Raw genomic sequence first — 15260 nt, 5'->3', positions numbered from 1 at the left:
TACTAGTAGCACAGACAACATGCGAAGGCTGCTCCAAAAGTAATGTCTCCTGTTTCATTAGTTTGGCCCATAGTGTCAGAGGCAGTTGTTGGTGCTATGGCAGTAGAGGTTGAACCTTCCCACCTAGAAAGGCTCTTGTTCATTACTGGTGAAATTGCACAGCTAGTTATGGTGTCTGTGTTGACAAATAATGTTTTGTAGCTGAGAATTTGCCCTATTAAATGGTGTTATTGTGCTCTTCGTGTCTGTTGTAGTTTGTGAGGAATAAATAGGAGGCATTGCTTTTGGAGCCACCTACATATTATATCCCTTGGGAATCCTTGATTATTGAAGCAGATTTCATAAGCAATAGAAGGAGCAGCTTCCACACTGACTGTTAATCTACATCTCACTCCCAGGAGAGCGCAAGACGTTTATGCTGCCTTGAAGGATAGCTGTACCATTTAGAGGACAGAAAACTGAGTTTTAACAGGCAACTAACAAAAGTTTTTGGAAACTTATTGGAATAGATCCCTATCCTACTTTCAACACTACTGGTATATTCAAATGGAATTAATGTAATTAAAGCCTAGGTTTTTTGCATTCCTTCTTTAAATGTGCTAATAAGCAACGCTGTTGTCTTCTGTCAGTATTTTCCAGATGTTCAACCACATGTAACCAAACTGTATGCATGAGACTGAATCATGGAGAAGTCAAGAGCTTGATCTGTGATTATGCCCTAATGCCACTTAAACTTTGCTTTTCTAGCATAGATAGGCTGCATCTTTATTCTGAGCATTATGAGAATATCTTAAGCCTATTAAGGAAAGAAATAGATAGAAAACAATAATAATTAAAAAAAAAATCCAAAACATTCCATTGCACTGATAAATTTTGGTATTATAAAAGCCTGATGTTAACTGAATTTAATAACGTGACAATATTTTTCAAGTTTATCTTCAACCCTTACACTCACTGAAAGATAATGGTGCATGGTTCTAGGTTAGGAATAACTATGTATATTTTTCTGGCTGTTGAGGATTAATCTTTGCATACATACATTACAGGGAATTCAGGATCTGAAGTCTTCTATAAACATTTGTTCACAAGGGTTGTTCTATCTACATTTCCTAATTTTCTGTATAGAGGTATTTACTGGATATTCAGTTCTGAAGGATACATTTCCTCATTTAATGTCTGTGTATGAAAACAAATGTGCATCTATAGAGCAAATCATTTATCATTGCTTTAATGAAGTGGACAGATCATATATCTACAAACGATTACTAAATCTGAAGTAGTGGCTTTCTGCCAAATATCTGTTTGTACATATATACACATTGATTTTTGCATTTTTTTCCTCTTTACCCACCCCCTAGTACTCTAATTAGAAAAGCCTGCTGGTCTCAGCTGCCTTTACAGTTGACTTCATTGTCAGTTCTCAGATGGCCAATAGGGGTAATTTTGCATGGGTGACTGATTTCTTTCTTTCCTTAATGTGCCTGTTTTCTACAGGCTTTGCTTTCTGCAGACTGTTTTATTTCACTTGTCTGTCTCCAAATTAGCCCTGTTTGGTATATACTTAATTTGCATTATGTTTCCTCTTTAATTTTGCTTAATAATTTGAATCTTACACTTTTTGATGCAATGAGCAGCACCTTTAATTATATTAACAGGGAAGTCAAACAAATACGTCTGTTTAGGTTTTATTCTGCTTGGATCCAAGTAAAGAATTGACATTCCAGTAATGTGGTAGAATTCAAGTTAATGAAGGATAAAATTTTGACTTAAAAGATGATTATGTATTGGAAAATTGCGTTATCAGAACTTCACAAACTTTATGGATTAAATATTTATGTTGTGTAATGATGCTTTATGAGATTGAGGTTTTATGGCTACAAATCCTGATGCAGTGTCATAATTTACCTTAATTTATGTAAAGATTGTCCAAGTGGCAATGAAAAATTGAGAACATGTTGGTGGTTTGTAGCATCTTCATAATGGTGCTACTAGAGAACTATTGGAGACTATTTTTGCTGCTGTTCCTTTTTCATATTCTGCAGTATTTTTCTACTATGATTATAGGTAAGACATCCACAGTAGTGTCCCCATGAGGCCTTTGTGTAGAAGGAAGAAACAGCCCAAATTAAATTGTATGTAGAAGGTATTTTTTCCTAAAAAGCCTTGAAAGTGAAAGAAGCTGCAGCTCTAAACTGTTGGGTTTCCCGGCACTCTGGATATGGAGGTGGAGAGAGGGTTGCATATCTAGCCTACATGCATGTGTTTTACATTAGATCTGTTCATCATTGTATGTCATCAAAACCAATTGATCACGACTAAAATTTACTACTTGTTAGTGTTTGTTAAAATTGCAAGAGGCAGAAATGGAGCAGGTGATTTAAAAGTGAAATGTTTGCCTTGTTTGTGACCTGTAGCCTATACTTGAAATTATTCAAGATATGAAAGTTTGATCTGATGAAGCTATGTAAGATTCAGAGAATGGAGGTAGGCAACAGGGGTCTAAATTTATTTATTCATTTGTTTATTTATTCTTAATTTAACTACTGATAGTATTGAGGAGCCATTAGTTACAGAAGGTAATAGGAGGTCAGACAGTCAGCAAGAGTCACTCTACAAAATGTCAGCTCATTTGCATGTCCTTACTTCAGGAGATTAAATTTGCCCTTGCCCACATTCACAATTCTTCAAAAATGTACCCTCCATATAATGTACAAAAATGCTTCCTTATATTACTATAAGGAATTTTTTGTTCCAATGCTTTTCTCTTATTATAGTGTATTTAGATTACTGCATGTTTTCATGTTTTACCACGATGCACTATTACTGATAATGCTTCACAGGGAGGTCTCCATTCACACCCAGCCTGCCCTGTGGAAGTGTTCCAGAGTATTTTCTTCAATTGTTTGTGGGGATCTTCCCCTGTGAACTTGTGAAGCTCGTGCAGTGACAGTGTAACATGTGATTAATGTACCTAATTAGTTTTAAATACCGGCTCAGATAAATTGGTACCTTGGTGTCCCTTTTTTATCAGCAGTTTTCTTCTTCCTGTTCTTTGTTGTTTTGGTGGTTTTTTTGGTTCTGTTTTGTTTAGGTATAAATAATCTTAATATCTTAGCAGTATCTGTAAAAAGAGCTTCAGGATTTTTTTGCTTTTTTTTTTATATGAAACAATACGTCTGACATGAAAAAAGCACACTATGAAGGCAGGTGCTGATGTAATATTTCTACATTCTCTGGGTGGGAATAAGAAGTACTGGAAATATAAAAGATGGCCTTGATCAGGCCAACATCTGATTTCTTTGAGTACTTCCCAGACCTAAGGCTTGATCAGAATCCTCTTTTAGAAGTTAAGGAGATCACCACATTCGTTTATTTTGGTGTCTTATGTATTTCTTCCAATTCTTTGTTCTGTTATTTTGTCCTTTAGAATAGGAATTCTGCCGTCTCTGTCATTGCCTGTGTTCACACATGATAACAATATTCGAGAACAATAGCCATCACAGTTGGATGGAAGGTGGAGTGGCTGAGGCTGTTTGGTGTGCAGTGGCTGTTATCTTGAAACTTGCAAGCCTCCAGAAGAGGGACCTGGTGCCTCTTTGGAAGGTTACATCGTTATTTCAAGAGAACAGCTTTCTAAAGAGAGAAAAACCCCTGGCAGCTGTACTTATCTGCGCTCCCTCCTGCATGGGCACAGTTACCAAGTCCTGAATTATGCATAGTGAATTGCCCTCCATTAATTTCTTTCTTATATTTACTTTTCAAGGAAGGAATTGGACCTATCTGTGGGACAGGTGGGAGCTTAAGAACAGCTGGGGCTTCCGCACGTGACTGCATAACAGTACTGACTGAATGCAGAGCCCTTTGGTGGGACTGTGAGCCTCCATGTCAGCTTGGCTGTTTTGCTGTCAGTGGAGGCTCTTCCCTGCCCTTTCTGAGAGCTTACTGGGGAGCCCAGCTTCTCTCCAGGAGGAAACAAGACATACAACACCAGTGAAAACCTCTCCCAGTACCTCACACATCTGTTTAATGAAGTCTGTTTTAGACCTTCTGGGAGCTAAATTCCACCTGTGTGATGTGGTGTAACTAAAAAGTATCTCACGTGGTCAGGATCTGTAAAGCTCGATTGTGCACAAAGCAAGAAATGTGTTTCCTGAAATGTAACTGTCCTCTGGTCAGCGTCTGCTTTATTCATGTTTGCTAAAATGTAGTACTTTGGACACTTGTTTTATTGATTCTCTTTTACAGGTACAACTTTATGCAGTATATCACATATATATATCAAAATAGATACTTAAATAGTAATCAAGGACTAAATAAACAGAAGATAGCTACTGTGCGTTTTGCTGTCAGTTTTAATCATCTTGGAGTCATACAGCTGTCTTCTGCCACAGATGACATATTCCCTCTTCTCCTAGCTCAGTGCTGATGGGTGATTACCTCTGTTCAGACTCTATTTTTATTTGACCCAAAGCCAACTGTGTGTATTCGCTTAGACAAAAATGGACCTGGCATGACTTTTATTCTCTAAAGCTGCCCTGCTAAAGTGATTGATATTCTGAAGTGATTGATATTTGCCACTGGCTGTCACACTGAAAATGAAGTCCTGTACTTCTTGCTTGAATTTATATTGGTTTCTTAAATATAGTGTTGGGTTATAAATGAGACATTTTTATAATTTATAAATGAAAGCAATGGAATGCTATAGTTGGCCTTGCAGGCCAGGGGGAATCTCAGTCTGTTCCTTAGAGATGTACTCGTTCTTAGGAAACGTCAGTGTCTTTGATATGACTGCTGTGAAATGGGTCTCTGTAATGTAGGTCTTTCTGTGCGTTTCGCACTGTAAGATCTGGTTTCCAAAAAGATCAAAAATAGGCTTTCATTCACTGTTCTATCAGCCAAAGCAGCAGAGTCCAACTTTGTGTTTTTTAAGTCTAATTATGAGAAGCAGTTAGTTAAGGAAGCTTTGCTTCTCCTGCACATGCAGTTTCCCTTGAGCAGCAGAAATGCTAATTAATGCTCATAGAACTAGCACTGTTTCACTTAGTGGAGAGAATTCTCTTCATTTTTTGCCATATTTCCATTCTTCCAAGTAGTCTGAGGTTTTCTTTCCCATGAAAATAAATATACCCAAGAGCCAAGTAACAAGATGATGAGAGCAGTGCAGCTGAGTGTGCCAGCCCGAGTGGTGCAGTCAGTGCAGCACGAGGTTGTGCTCCACGTGGAAATATTCCTTCAGTGAAGGTAAGCTCTAAGAGAAAGGCCTCAGAGAGCACAGGAAGCTTACCAGGGCAGAGACTAAGAGAAACGAAATTAAATGGAAGGAAAATGTAAGCTGGCAGACCTTCTAGCCTGAACTGTTATGTATTTAAAAATATGTTTCCAAAAGAAATGGCAGGAGCGGTGTTTAGCCAGTAAGTGTAGGACTGGATAGATTGGTTACTTCTGGTCTTTGTAGTACACTGCCTCTAGTGTTGCTAAAGCAGAGTTTAGGCCTGATACCGACAAAAAACATAATTTGTACTTAAATCCAAATGATTGCTTCATCCAGACTCCTAATGTTGTGGTCTTCTGAGTCAAAGCTGTGCTGCTGTGTGCCATGCAGGGAGAGTGGCTCTTAGTGGACTTGGCAGTGTTAGAATGGCACCAATGGTATTTTCATTAGTTGCAACATTGAAGCCTGTGAAGACTATATTACATTTAATACAAAAGAAAGCCATATGAATTAATGTTGTCTTCTCCATCCAGATTGGTATTTTTTAAATCAATGTGTGTGATACATAAATCAACTTTCATAGAAAATGACTTTTGCAAAGCAAGACTTGATATCATGATTTGAGTTTTTGTTAGTGATGTCTGAAATGTAGATACTGCTTAGGGTACTTCTCAGTCATCAGAAATGCAATACATGCAATAATTATCATTTCTTTCATTTTTAGTACATTCCACTTAAGTGAAATCATAATGTAGCTGTAGATACTAAAATAGATTGAAGTTGTACAATTTTAACAATTAGGTTATAAACATCTGTCATAAATTTGTTTGTTGTTACATGCACGCAAAACCTCCTTTGCTTTACAAATGTCGTGTTTCCAATATCTCTTGCTCCCCTCCCCCTGTAATGGTAGCAATTCAGAATCCACATAGGAAGAGTAAGAAAGATGATTGTGCTTTGTGTGCCATTAGTTTATTATTATTTTAAGGAAGAAATGATTGTAGCATACATAGAGTATATTTTAAAGGAGAAATAACTGCACCTTTTATCTTAGAGCATGTCTCAGGCTCCTGAGCAACCTTTTTTATAAAACATATTGCTAAAGAATAAAGTAATGTACTTTTGAAGGCCAGTCTTTTACAAAATAAATATATATATATTTTTTAATTTAGTCCCAGGGAACCATTGCCTCTGTCTTTCTTCCTATCAGAAGAAGAAGCAAGCGTAATAATTCAGGCATTCTGGAGAGGTTATCGGGTAAGAATAATCTATAATTACTTTGCTTGATGTTGAATCTGTAGGACTGTGAATGCCCTAGGGAAAATCCTTACATAAATTTTAAGTAGAGGATACTATAAATAGCTGTTGAGACTCTCATGGTTCGTTGGCTTTGGATGTTGCTCTGCCTTATGCCTAGTGACTACAATCTTTTCACAGGCATTTACACTGATGTAATCTTGCTGTTTTTCTCATGGAATCCACAGCGATTCAAATTTCAAAATACTGAACAATTTTCATTTTTTCAGTTGGTCTTTGGCTAGTTGCTAAAATGTTATTTTGTGTCATTCAGAGTTATATGTGAGTGAGTGTACAGGTGCATGATGAGGATCAGTGAGGTCTGCTCAGAAATAGAAGCGTATAGAAACAAAGATGTAACACTGAGACAATGAATAAGACCAGAGAGGAATGGGGGCTGTTCTTCAGATGATGCAAACATTACTAGTAAAACAGCATTAATGCAATCTCCAATGTAAGGGGGAAGAGCAAGGCCCTTGAGTACCATATGAAGAAAATTGGCTATTGCTGTTATTTTGGAGTGTAACAGCAGTGCTAAGCCTAGGATAAGATAAATTATCTTGAAAATCCTGAAGAGATTCTGGCAAGCCTTTCATTCTAAGGCTCTAAAAACCTTCATGAAGAAGAAATGGACATAAAATCCATCTGTCAAAAGTGTCTTTGACTGCCTTCATCGTAACTTAAGGTTGTAACTGGCTTCTGCTATCACGATAGTCTCATTGGGATCTGTCTATACATCTGGTGTTCTCTAAATCACAATCAGAATAAAACAATCTCCGTTAATTTTTTTGTCCAATTTGAATTGCTACTATAAAGTGCCATGCAGACAAAAATGATGAAATATCCTGAGATCTTCTTGACTGATTTTTGATGCTTTGTATTTGTTTTTCTAAAAAGAGATGGTGTTGACTCTAATTAGCACTGACAATATCACTGCAGGCATCCTTGCAGTGGAGTATTACAAAGGCATACATCCAATAATAGTTAGCTGAGCCCTGCATGGTTACTCAGATACCTTGTGCTTCTACCAGAGGTTCTGAAGGGCACAATCTCTTCTCATTTTGTTAACTTTAAAATTTTCAGCATAGCATTTATCATTTGAAAATGATTCCTGGAAATGAGAGAGGAACCGTAGCATTAAAAAGTAAGAGACATTGAAAATCAAGTGTTCTATGATATGATTCTATGTAAATAATTCAGACTATAAAATTAACAGTTACATATTTTAGCTTATTAGAGATAAAACAAAAACAAAAACTTGGGCTTTTAAAAACTAGAACTTAGTGAGAATAAAAAATCAAAATAATTAGAAGCAAGTTATTCTGCAGGGCTATATGTTATCTTTGAGCTTATAAGTTAAGCAAACACTAAGTTTAAATAAGTATTCAATGCAGTAATGATAGATTCTGAAAAATGCAGGAGAATTTAGATGATTTGCTTTAATATAAATAACCCTGATATGAACTTTCTAGGTTTATATTATTATTATTTATAAATGATCTCATATAAAATATGAGAAACCAGAGCTGGTTATTTTCTCTGACACATCCTGTATGAACTCACTGTGTTTGAGATGCTTCATTAGCCACGTTGATCTGGACAATAAACTTTATTAATTGCATAGCTGGCTAAGCATCTCATCTTCTCATATATTTCCCTTATTTCTGCACATCTGGCTGTCTGCATGTGTGCAGGAATCATCAAAAACAAGTTGTCAGTCAATAAGGATTTTTCTATATGAAGGAAAAAATCATATAGTGCTTTCTGGTAATAAAAGATAGCTTGAAACACTACATTCATCCTTATCTAGAGCAGATATCAGAAAAATCCTTGTTTTGGTAATAATACTTGATTGTTCTCCACAAAGCCTTTGCTGTGGTCTTTCATACAAAGACATTTGTTTCAAATTCAATCAGGACAAATTCTGTAGTACAAAGCAGTGTTAGATACTGTATGGGAACTGCTGAATCATAGCCTGAACCTCTGATTGACCACCTGAGGTGAGCCATGAGTCAGCCACGGGAGCACAGGTGAAGGCAATTCAGCTGTGCTGCTGGCTGCACCTCTCCTAGAGCCATTTAAGAGCTGACCACCAGTGGGGAAGGATCTCTTCTGGAGATCCACTCCACCGGGGTTTCATAAGTGAGCCCAGGATATGGTAAGCATCCTATCTTTTCTGCTTTGGTGTAATAACTGTGTAGCCAAGCTCTTTGGTACATCTCATAACTGTAACATCTATATGTTCATTGATTGTACAGATACAAAAGCACCAGGCCACACACTGAAATGCAAACAACAATCCAGTTGCTTTTATAACAGTTTTCTGGTTTAAAAGTCAGGAAAAAAAACTGACAAGATAGTGGAATGTTAGATTAGGACCTTCTTAGCAGAAGAAAACCACAGGAAGTGATGTTAGCTGTTATAAGTACAGCCTAGCAGGAAAGGGAAGGTGCTCTCTGGGTGCAGAGCTTGCCTAGCAGGGAGGTGCAGGTTTCTGAGCAAAGAGACATTTGCTGCCATCATCTCCATTGCTTCTCTGGAGATCTTGTGGTTGGTTTACAGATGTAAAGGATTGTTCTAAAGAAACTCTAATTCAAACCTTCAGTTTCCCATTCCTATGAGAAAAAGTTTTTTAGTTCCAGGACCAAATAAAGGAATATTCGGTAATCAGTATACTTCAAAGGAGCAATGATAATCTCATTTGTTGCTTATATATGAGACACAAAAGCAGTCTGGCTCGGTTCTCTGAGGAGGTCAAGAAAGAAGATCTTGAGAGGTCTTCTTGAGGCAAGCAGCTGGAATAAAGCTTTTGACAGCTATTTCATCATATATCTTTATCTTCTCACATTCTCTTTTATTGACATTCAATTTATCTGTCATGGGCCAAGGCAGTATTCCAATGTCTGATGGAAACCCTTGACTGGTAGGTATCAATTTTCCAGGCACTTCTCCAATTCAAGAAGGTAAATTTCACCCCTCTGCTGCAGAATATGTGCTTAGTGCTACTTATTTCGTGGGGTCTTTTTAATCTTTATAATTTGTATAGCTTATCTCGACTGACAGATTTCTTCATTAATAGAGTTTCCTCTAATGTTTCCAGCAAAAGCATCCTTCTACTGTTCTGACACATTCTTAACTAGCATTGAACATAGTGTATTTGTCTATGTAAATCCTGAAGTATTATAAAGCTTAAACTATAGCTTACACTGTTTTATGTAAACGTATTGGTTGAGCAAAAGTTAATTCAGAATGGAAGCAGGTTTATCTCTATCTTACAGAGTGTTCTTGTGCTTTTGCTGCCATAGCTTGTTCTTTTCCAGTAAAGTGTGAAGACTCGGATCTAGAAGATCACCTGAATATTCGCTGTTCTTTACAGCAAGTCTAGATGCTGTCCATGTGATTTGAGTTTTTAAAAGAGAAATGTTATGCTTGCTCTCAGTTCATAGTTGGGCTGCTGATTTACCGGAAGGACATCAGTTGTACAACACTTGAGCCATTGACCTGGAGTTTTGGCTGCTGAGTCATGGCTTTTTAATCATAGAATTGCACTCTGATAAATAGGCTACATTCTGTGAAATTATCATAAATATGCTGAATTAGTGTTCCTAAAAAATATTTAGAACATGAGGATAGGATTCTGTTCAGTTCCTACCGCCTGTTTTACTGAAGATGAAATATTCTGCTTTTTCTTTCCCATTTCTAAAAAATCTCTTTGTCCTGGGAGTTCATGTTCCTGCTTGGATTTCATATGGGACCTTGGAGTATCTAACTCTGACTATGCCTTTCTTTATCTCAGAGCCCTGTATTTTGCTGTGTATTTCACCATATTCGCTGTTTGGTTGAGAGTATACAGAATCTACTCTGCTTACCTCCTACCTCTTAACAGCTTAGAGCCGTCATCTTCGTTTTCAGTATACAGAGAGCACTGTGGTATTGTTGTGGACCAAAATACAGATTCTAAATGTCTGTACTTATAAAAGGACACTTTGTTTTTTTTCTCACAACAGGTTCATATTTAGAAGTAGGGGAACTCATTTCTGTGTCTTCCTGTCTCTCTTCCGCTGGTTTTTTATGTTCCATAAACATTCCCTTAACCCTTTTCTGCGTAAAATAAATGGACTCACTGAAATAGAGAATTAGGGATTCTATAAAAGCATATTCTCTTCTGTTTGGGATTATATATATATTTTTAAATAGTATGTTAAGGATTTCATAGAAGATAGAAACTTTTTAAATATATTTTTATGGAAAGAAGTCACTAGTAATAATAAATCAATGTTTTGTTTTGTTTTTTTTTATATTTTATATTCACCTTGTAAGAACTTTGTATAATCTTTATAGGAGATAATACAGAACTGTAGTAGTACAGCGGGATGTTTTAAGAGGACTAAGAAGTATCTGATGTCAAGTGACTTAGTGGGAGTCTTCCCCATCTGTATTGATTATGTAACCTTGCATTGTATTTCTGCTCTGTCAGTGCTCTGAAATATGCCAAGTTATCTTCTTCAGTGTGGACTGAAAACTGCTGCTGGAGTGCAGCTGCTGTCTGTTGCATTTTCAGTTGTACCACAGAGGAGAAATTCTGTGTGGGAAGAATACTTCTGCCAAAAATATGTATATATGTATATAAACAAGTGGAAAGTTGCATCCTGCTGTTTTGTCTTCTGTGCATCTCAGAAAAGCAGGTGAAAACAGGAACTCTGTTAGAGTAACAGAGTTTAAATCACAGAGCAGGCTCACTGCCATATCATCCAAGAATGAAGTAAGCGTAAGTTCTCTGGACAGCTGAGCAGTCAGCTTCCTGAAAGTAAAACACATCCAGGAGAAGCAACGCGTATGGCTGCTTGTTTCTCCAATGCTGTTTAATTTCAGCCTGAATAACTAGGACATTATGGCATTTTGTATCTGTATCATTTAGAAAAAAACATAAACTCTATTTTAAATAATTCTATTATTACCTGAACGTGACTCTAAGAGAATAATTGCTTATCAATGAGCAAATGCTACAGTGACCACTACCTGCTACTGTCAGAGTGACAGCATCTGTTCTGGATTTTTGCTCTAATGCTGGAGTAGTAATTGTGTGAGTGCTAAGGTGGATAATGGGCAACATACTACTGTTTAATCAAGTGTGAATTAGAGCAAGTTCAGGAGTGGTGAAAGCTGAATTATTTCTTATGTTTGTAGGATCTATACCAGTACAAAAGCAATAATGGAGGAATTCAACTTAAATGGGGATAAAGCCTGTGACTATTGTCATTCTCATGGAAGTAGAATTAGGCTTTTCATAGGAGTGATTGCCAAAGAATAGACATCATGTAATGCATTCCAATTACTTTAAATAAGAGATTAATGCCTCTTCTGTTTGTGAAAATGGTATGGCTAGGATTGCAGCTGGTAGCAGGTGTGAATCAGTTTGCTGGAATAAATTTTCTGCTGCATGACCCTTCATGTGCCTCTTCTATTCTATTGTGTTGATCAATGGGTTGGTTTTATAGCATTGTGGTTTTCTAAAGGCATTACTACCCTACAGTATAATGCTTTAAATTTTAATTAACTTAAGAATTGGCATCTCACTGCAGTCACATTCTCAGGAGTCCTTGGTAATCAAAGTGATCCCTTAATTGGCATATTTATGTTTTCAGGGGGGGTTGTCAATTGTGTGGGTTTTAGTTCTGTGTAAGTAGAATGCTGTAAACCTCTGGGATCATGCTTTATATCAAGCCTTCCTTTTCCAGGTCCGCTGTGATAGGGAAGTACAAGAGCTGCGTCAGTGGCAAAAGCAGTTGAGAGATGAAAAAATCATATTTCAAAGAGTAGAAGAATTCTGGGCTAGGCAGGAAGCCAAAGGTAGGTGAATTAAATTGCTTATTGTAATGATTGTATTTTACATTAAATATTTAATTTTTATACTTTAAGTTGCATTAAGAAATAAGACGCTGGAACACTAATCATGAGTCACAAGAAAAGGCAGTGCCTGGTGGAAGTGCCTTGCTGTTTCTTCACAATCACTATTTAACTTAGTTACTAGTATAGCTGAAAGTGGCAATGAAAGTACAATGCAGGGCCAAAGATGAGTAACTTCACAGAATTATGATAATGTGGTGGCACAGTATTTCCTAGTATCAGACTTCTACCAGCTGCAGAACACTGAAATGCTGATTTGTACCAGACAGGTTGTAGTATGATTTTTCTGAACTGCAGAATTCCTGCAGCCTTCATTGTGCCAACACTGCTGCATCTCCATCAACATTCATAAGTATCGATGAATGTCAGTGGGTGTCATTTTTCCACATGGAGGAATTCAGTGACAAACCTTTCCTTTGTACACGCTTCCATGTTAGATGCCATTTTTCAGAGTGCCCTCTGCTGCCATCTGTCATGGGGCAACAAAATGTAATGGGGTATTGGTGGGAAGGTTCAGCCTCTACTGCCATCCCTACAACATCTGCCCCTGATGTTGTAGGCCAACATAATGAAGTAGGAGGCATTATTTTCAGAGCAGACAAAGAAAATGAGGCCATGTTGCTTTAAGAAACTTTTTTGTCTGATTTTGAACAAGGCCTTTCTGACAGGGACAAAATTATTCTTTCATTATTCAGGCACATTAGTATGATTATGATCACCCTCTGCCTGCTATTTGTCTACTAACACAGGAGGATTCTCTAGCTCTTTATCAGCCTCTGTTGTCTGGACACAGATGAGATCCACATAGGGATGTGAGCTGCCTGTCAATAGACAGAGGTAATAGGAGTTTATTCAGCTATACTGCTCATCATCTGATGAGGGGGAAATGTCTGCTTTAGCAATCGCTATTGTGTCCCTTGTTCTGATGGCCCTGCTGCCAGTCTTTGCCCACAACTATGTAAAGTATTCAGGATGTAGTTACACACAGCTGGATCAAACTAGTAATTGCCAAAAGGACTCGTCACAGTCTATCTCTGGAAACAACTTCAGTGACTGTGTAACTGCAACCATGGGTTTGGATCAGCAGAGGTTATCTGTGGGACAGGTTATTTTTCTGTAATGCTGCCACATGATTGCTGTATCTACCAGAACAGAAAGAGAACCGGGGACGGGGGGACAATCCCTTCCCAGCAGCCCACAGCTTGGTTAAATGGAGCAGAACGTGAGATGCTGTTGTCATCATAGCTGGTTCCTGTTCAAGCTGAGGAAGTGCTAACCTCTAGGTGATCAGCAGGAGCTAATGGCTGGGGGCAAATCATGTTAGATTTCTGAAGCTTGGTGTGCAAGATGGCATCCATCAGTGCCCTCATTCTGAGCCTGGTTTTCATGACATTTCACTGGCTAAGGAGGTTTGTTTTTGAATCCCTTCAGGGCTAAGGGAGTTTAGAATCAGGTTTCTGTGAAAGCTTTTAAAATAGTGAGTGCTGGTCAGTTAGATACCAACTATCCAGAAAAATCTCCAACTCTAGGTTTCAAGTGATTGAAAATTGCTGATGCGCAGATAGGATTAGGCAGCTTCTTTGTTTTAAGACACCACTTGTCTCAATGCTCTCAAATGAACTAGGCAGCTTTTCACTCAAGGACTGAATATTTATAGTAGCTGTTTGGAGCTGTTTCTCTTAGCTGTATCTATATGCCTTGCTGGTGCTTTATTAGTTAACCTTCTTGAGCCATGTGTCCAGTTTCTAGATGTTTAGAGTCTAAGCTCAGACATGGAATTTGTTGTGCTGTGGCTTCATTCGAAGTGGAGTTTCTCTCATTTTGTATGCAACCTAACTCTTCTTACTTAGGTGGAGTTAGTGTATTCATGAGCAGACATGAGGTAGGGTATTCTGGAGTTGAGTGTTTGACATTCTCACAGCAGGCTTTGTTTTAGAAACTACAGTAAGAATGTACATCAAGAGTACTCAATGGTACAGCTGTAGCAACCAGGGCTTATTGTACAAAAAGAGAGCCTTGCAATTCTTCAGTGACTTTAGTCATCAACTCTTGTGGCTATTGCTAATTCCAAAATCATCCTACTTTTTAATAAATGATATGACAAAACTTCTTTATTAAGTAGTTAATCATTAAGTAGTTCATGCTCTGTAAATGCCAATGGGATTAAGAGCAGTTAGGTCATTAGCCTAATGCACTGCAATTATTCTTTCAATTTGATTGTACATCCAGTCTATCTGTGCAGTCCCAAGTAGATCAGGGTAAAAGCATGGCACAAAAGTCCCAAACATTTCCCTCTGCTTGAAATCTTCTATAGAAAGTTTTTTGACTAAAGGTGAATGAGAAATCTGTCACTAATAACAATTGTTGTAACAATTGGAATTACAAAATAGCCCATTGTTTTTAGCTTTCCATATTTTAATGGCTTCTTTTCCTTCACACAAAATAAATGTAGTTGGCATGTGGGTTAATAATAATATTTTAAGCCAATGCTTGGATTTTCTGATGTGAAATGCTGGCAATTCCAGAGGGGCTACGTTTATGTAATAGTAGGAAACACAAAGAAAATATGTAGCACTTACTGACTGATAACAGACATCTCCATTGACAAGCTTCTGATTCCTTCAACATCTGTTCAGTGATTTCCGATTTATACCTGCTCATCTGTTGAGTAGCACCAGTTTTGAAGGGATCCTCTCAGGGTAATGTTGCTGTTATGCTGTGAGCTGTTGAGTTTGTTGAAGTGCAGTGCAGAGCACCAACTAATTCTGCAATCAAAACTGGATAATTGGACTATATTTCTAATGGACAGAAGGTTGAGTAGTTATAGTACAGATCTTTCCAGTAA

The 15260-nt window shown here is 37.5% G+C and overlaps 1 protein-coding gene across 4 annotated transcripts in view; it reads left to right on the top strand.

Annotated features, from left to right (window-relative positions):
* Positions 1-15260, top strand: part of IQCK (IQ motif containing K) — a 53563-nt gene that overhangs the window by 14997 nt on the left and 23306 nt on the right. For all 4 annotated transcript variants that reach the window (XM_085237716.1, XM_085237715.1, XM_085237719.1 and 1 more), the window contains exons 7-8: positions 6385-6469; positions 12247-12358. In XM_085237716.1, the coding sequence (XP_085093842.1) occupies positions 6385-6469; positions 12247-12358 (197 nt within the window). The remainder of the gene's footprint in view (positions 1-6384; positions 6470-12246; positions 12359-15260) is intronic.

Source organism: Meleagris gallopavo, chromosome 16 (assembly GCF_905368555.1).
Source record: "Meleagris gallopavo chromosome 16, MGAL_WU_HG_1.1, whole genome shotgun sequence".
NCBI lineage: Eukaryota > Metazoa > Chordata > Aves > Galliformes > Phasianidae > Meleagris > Meleagris gallopavo.
This window is presented reverse-complemented; position numbering and strand designations above follow the sequence as displayed.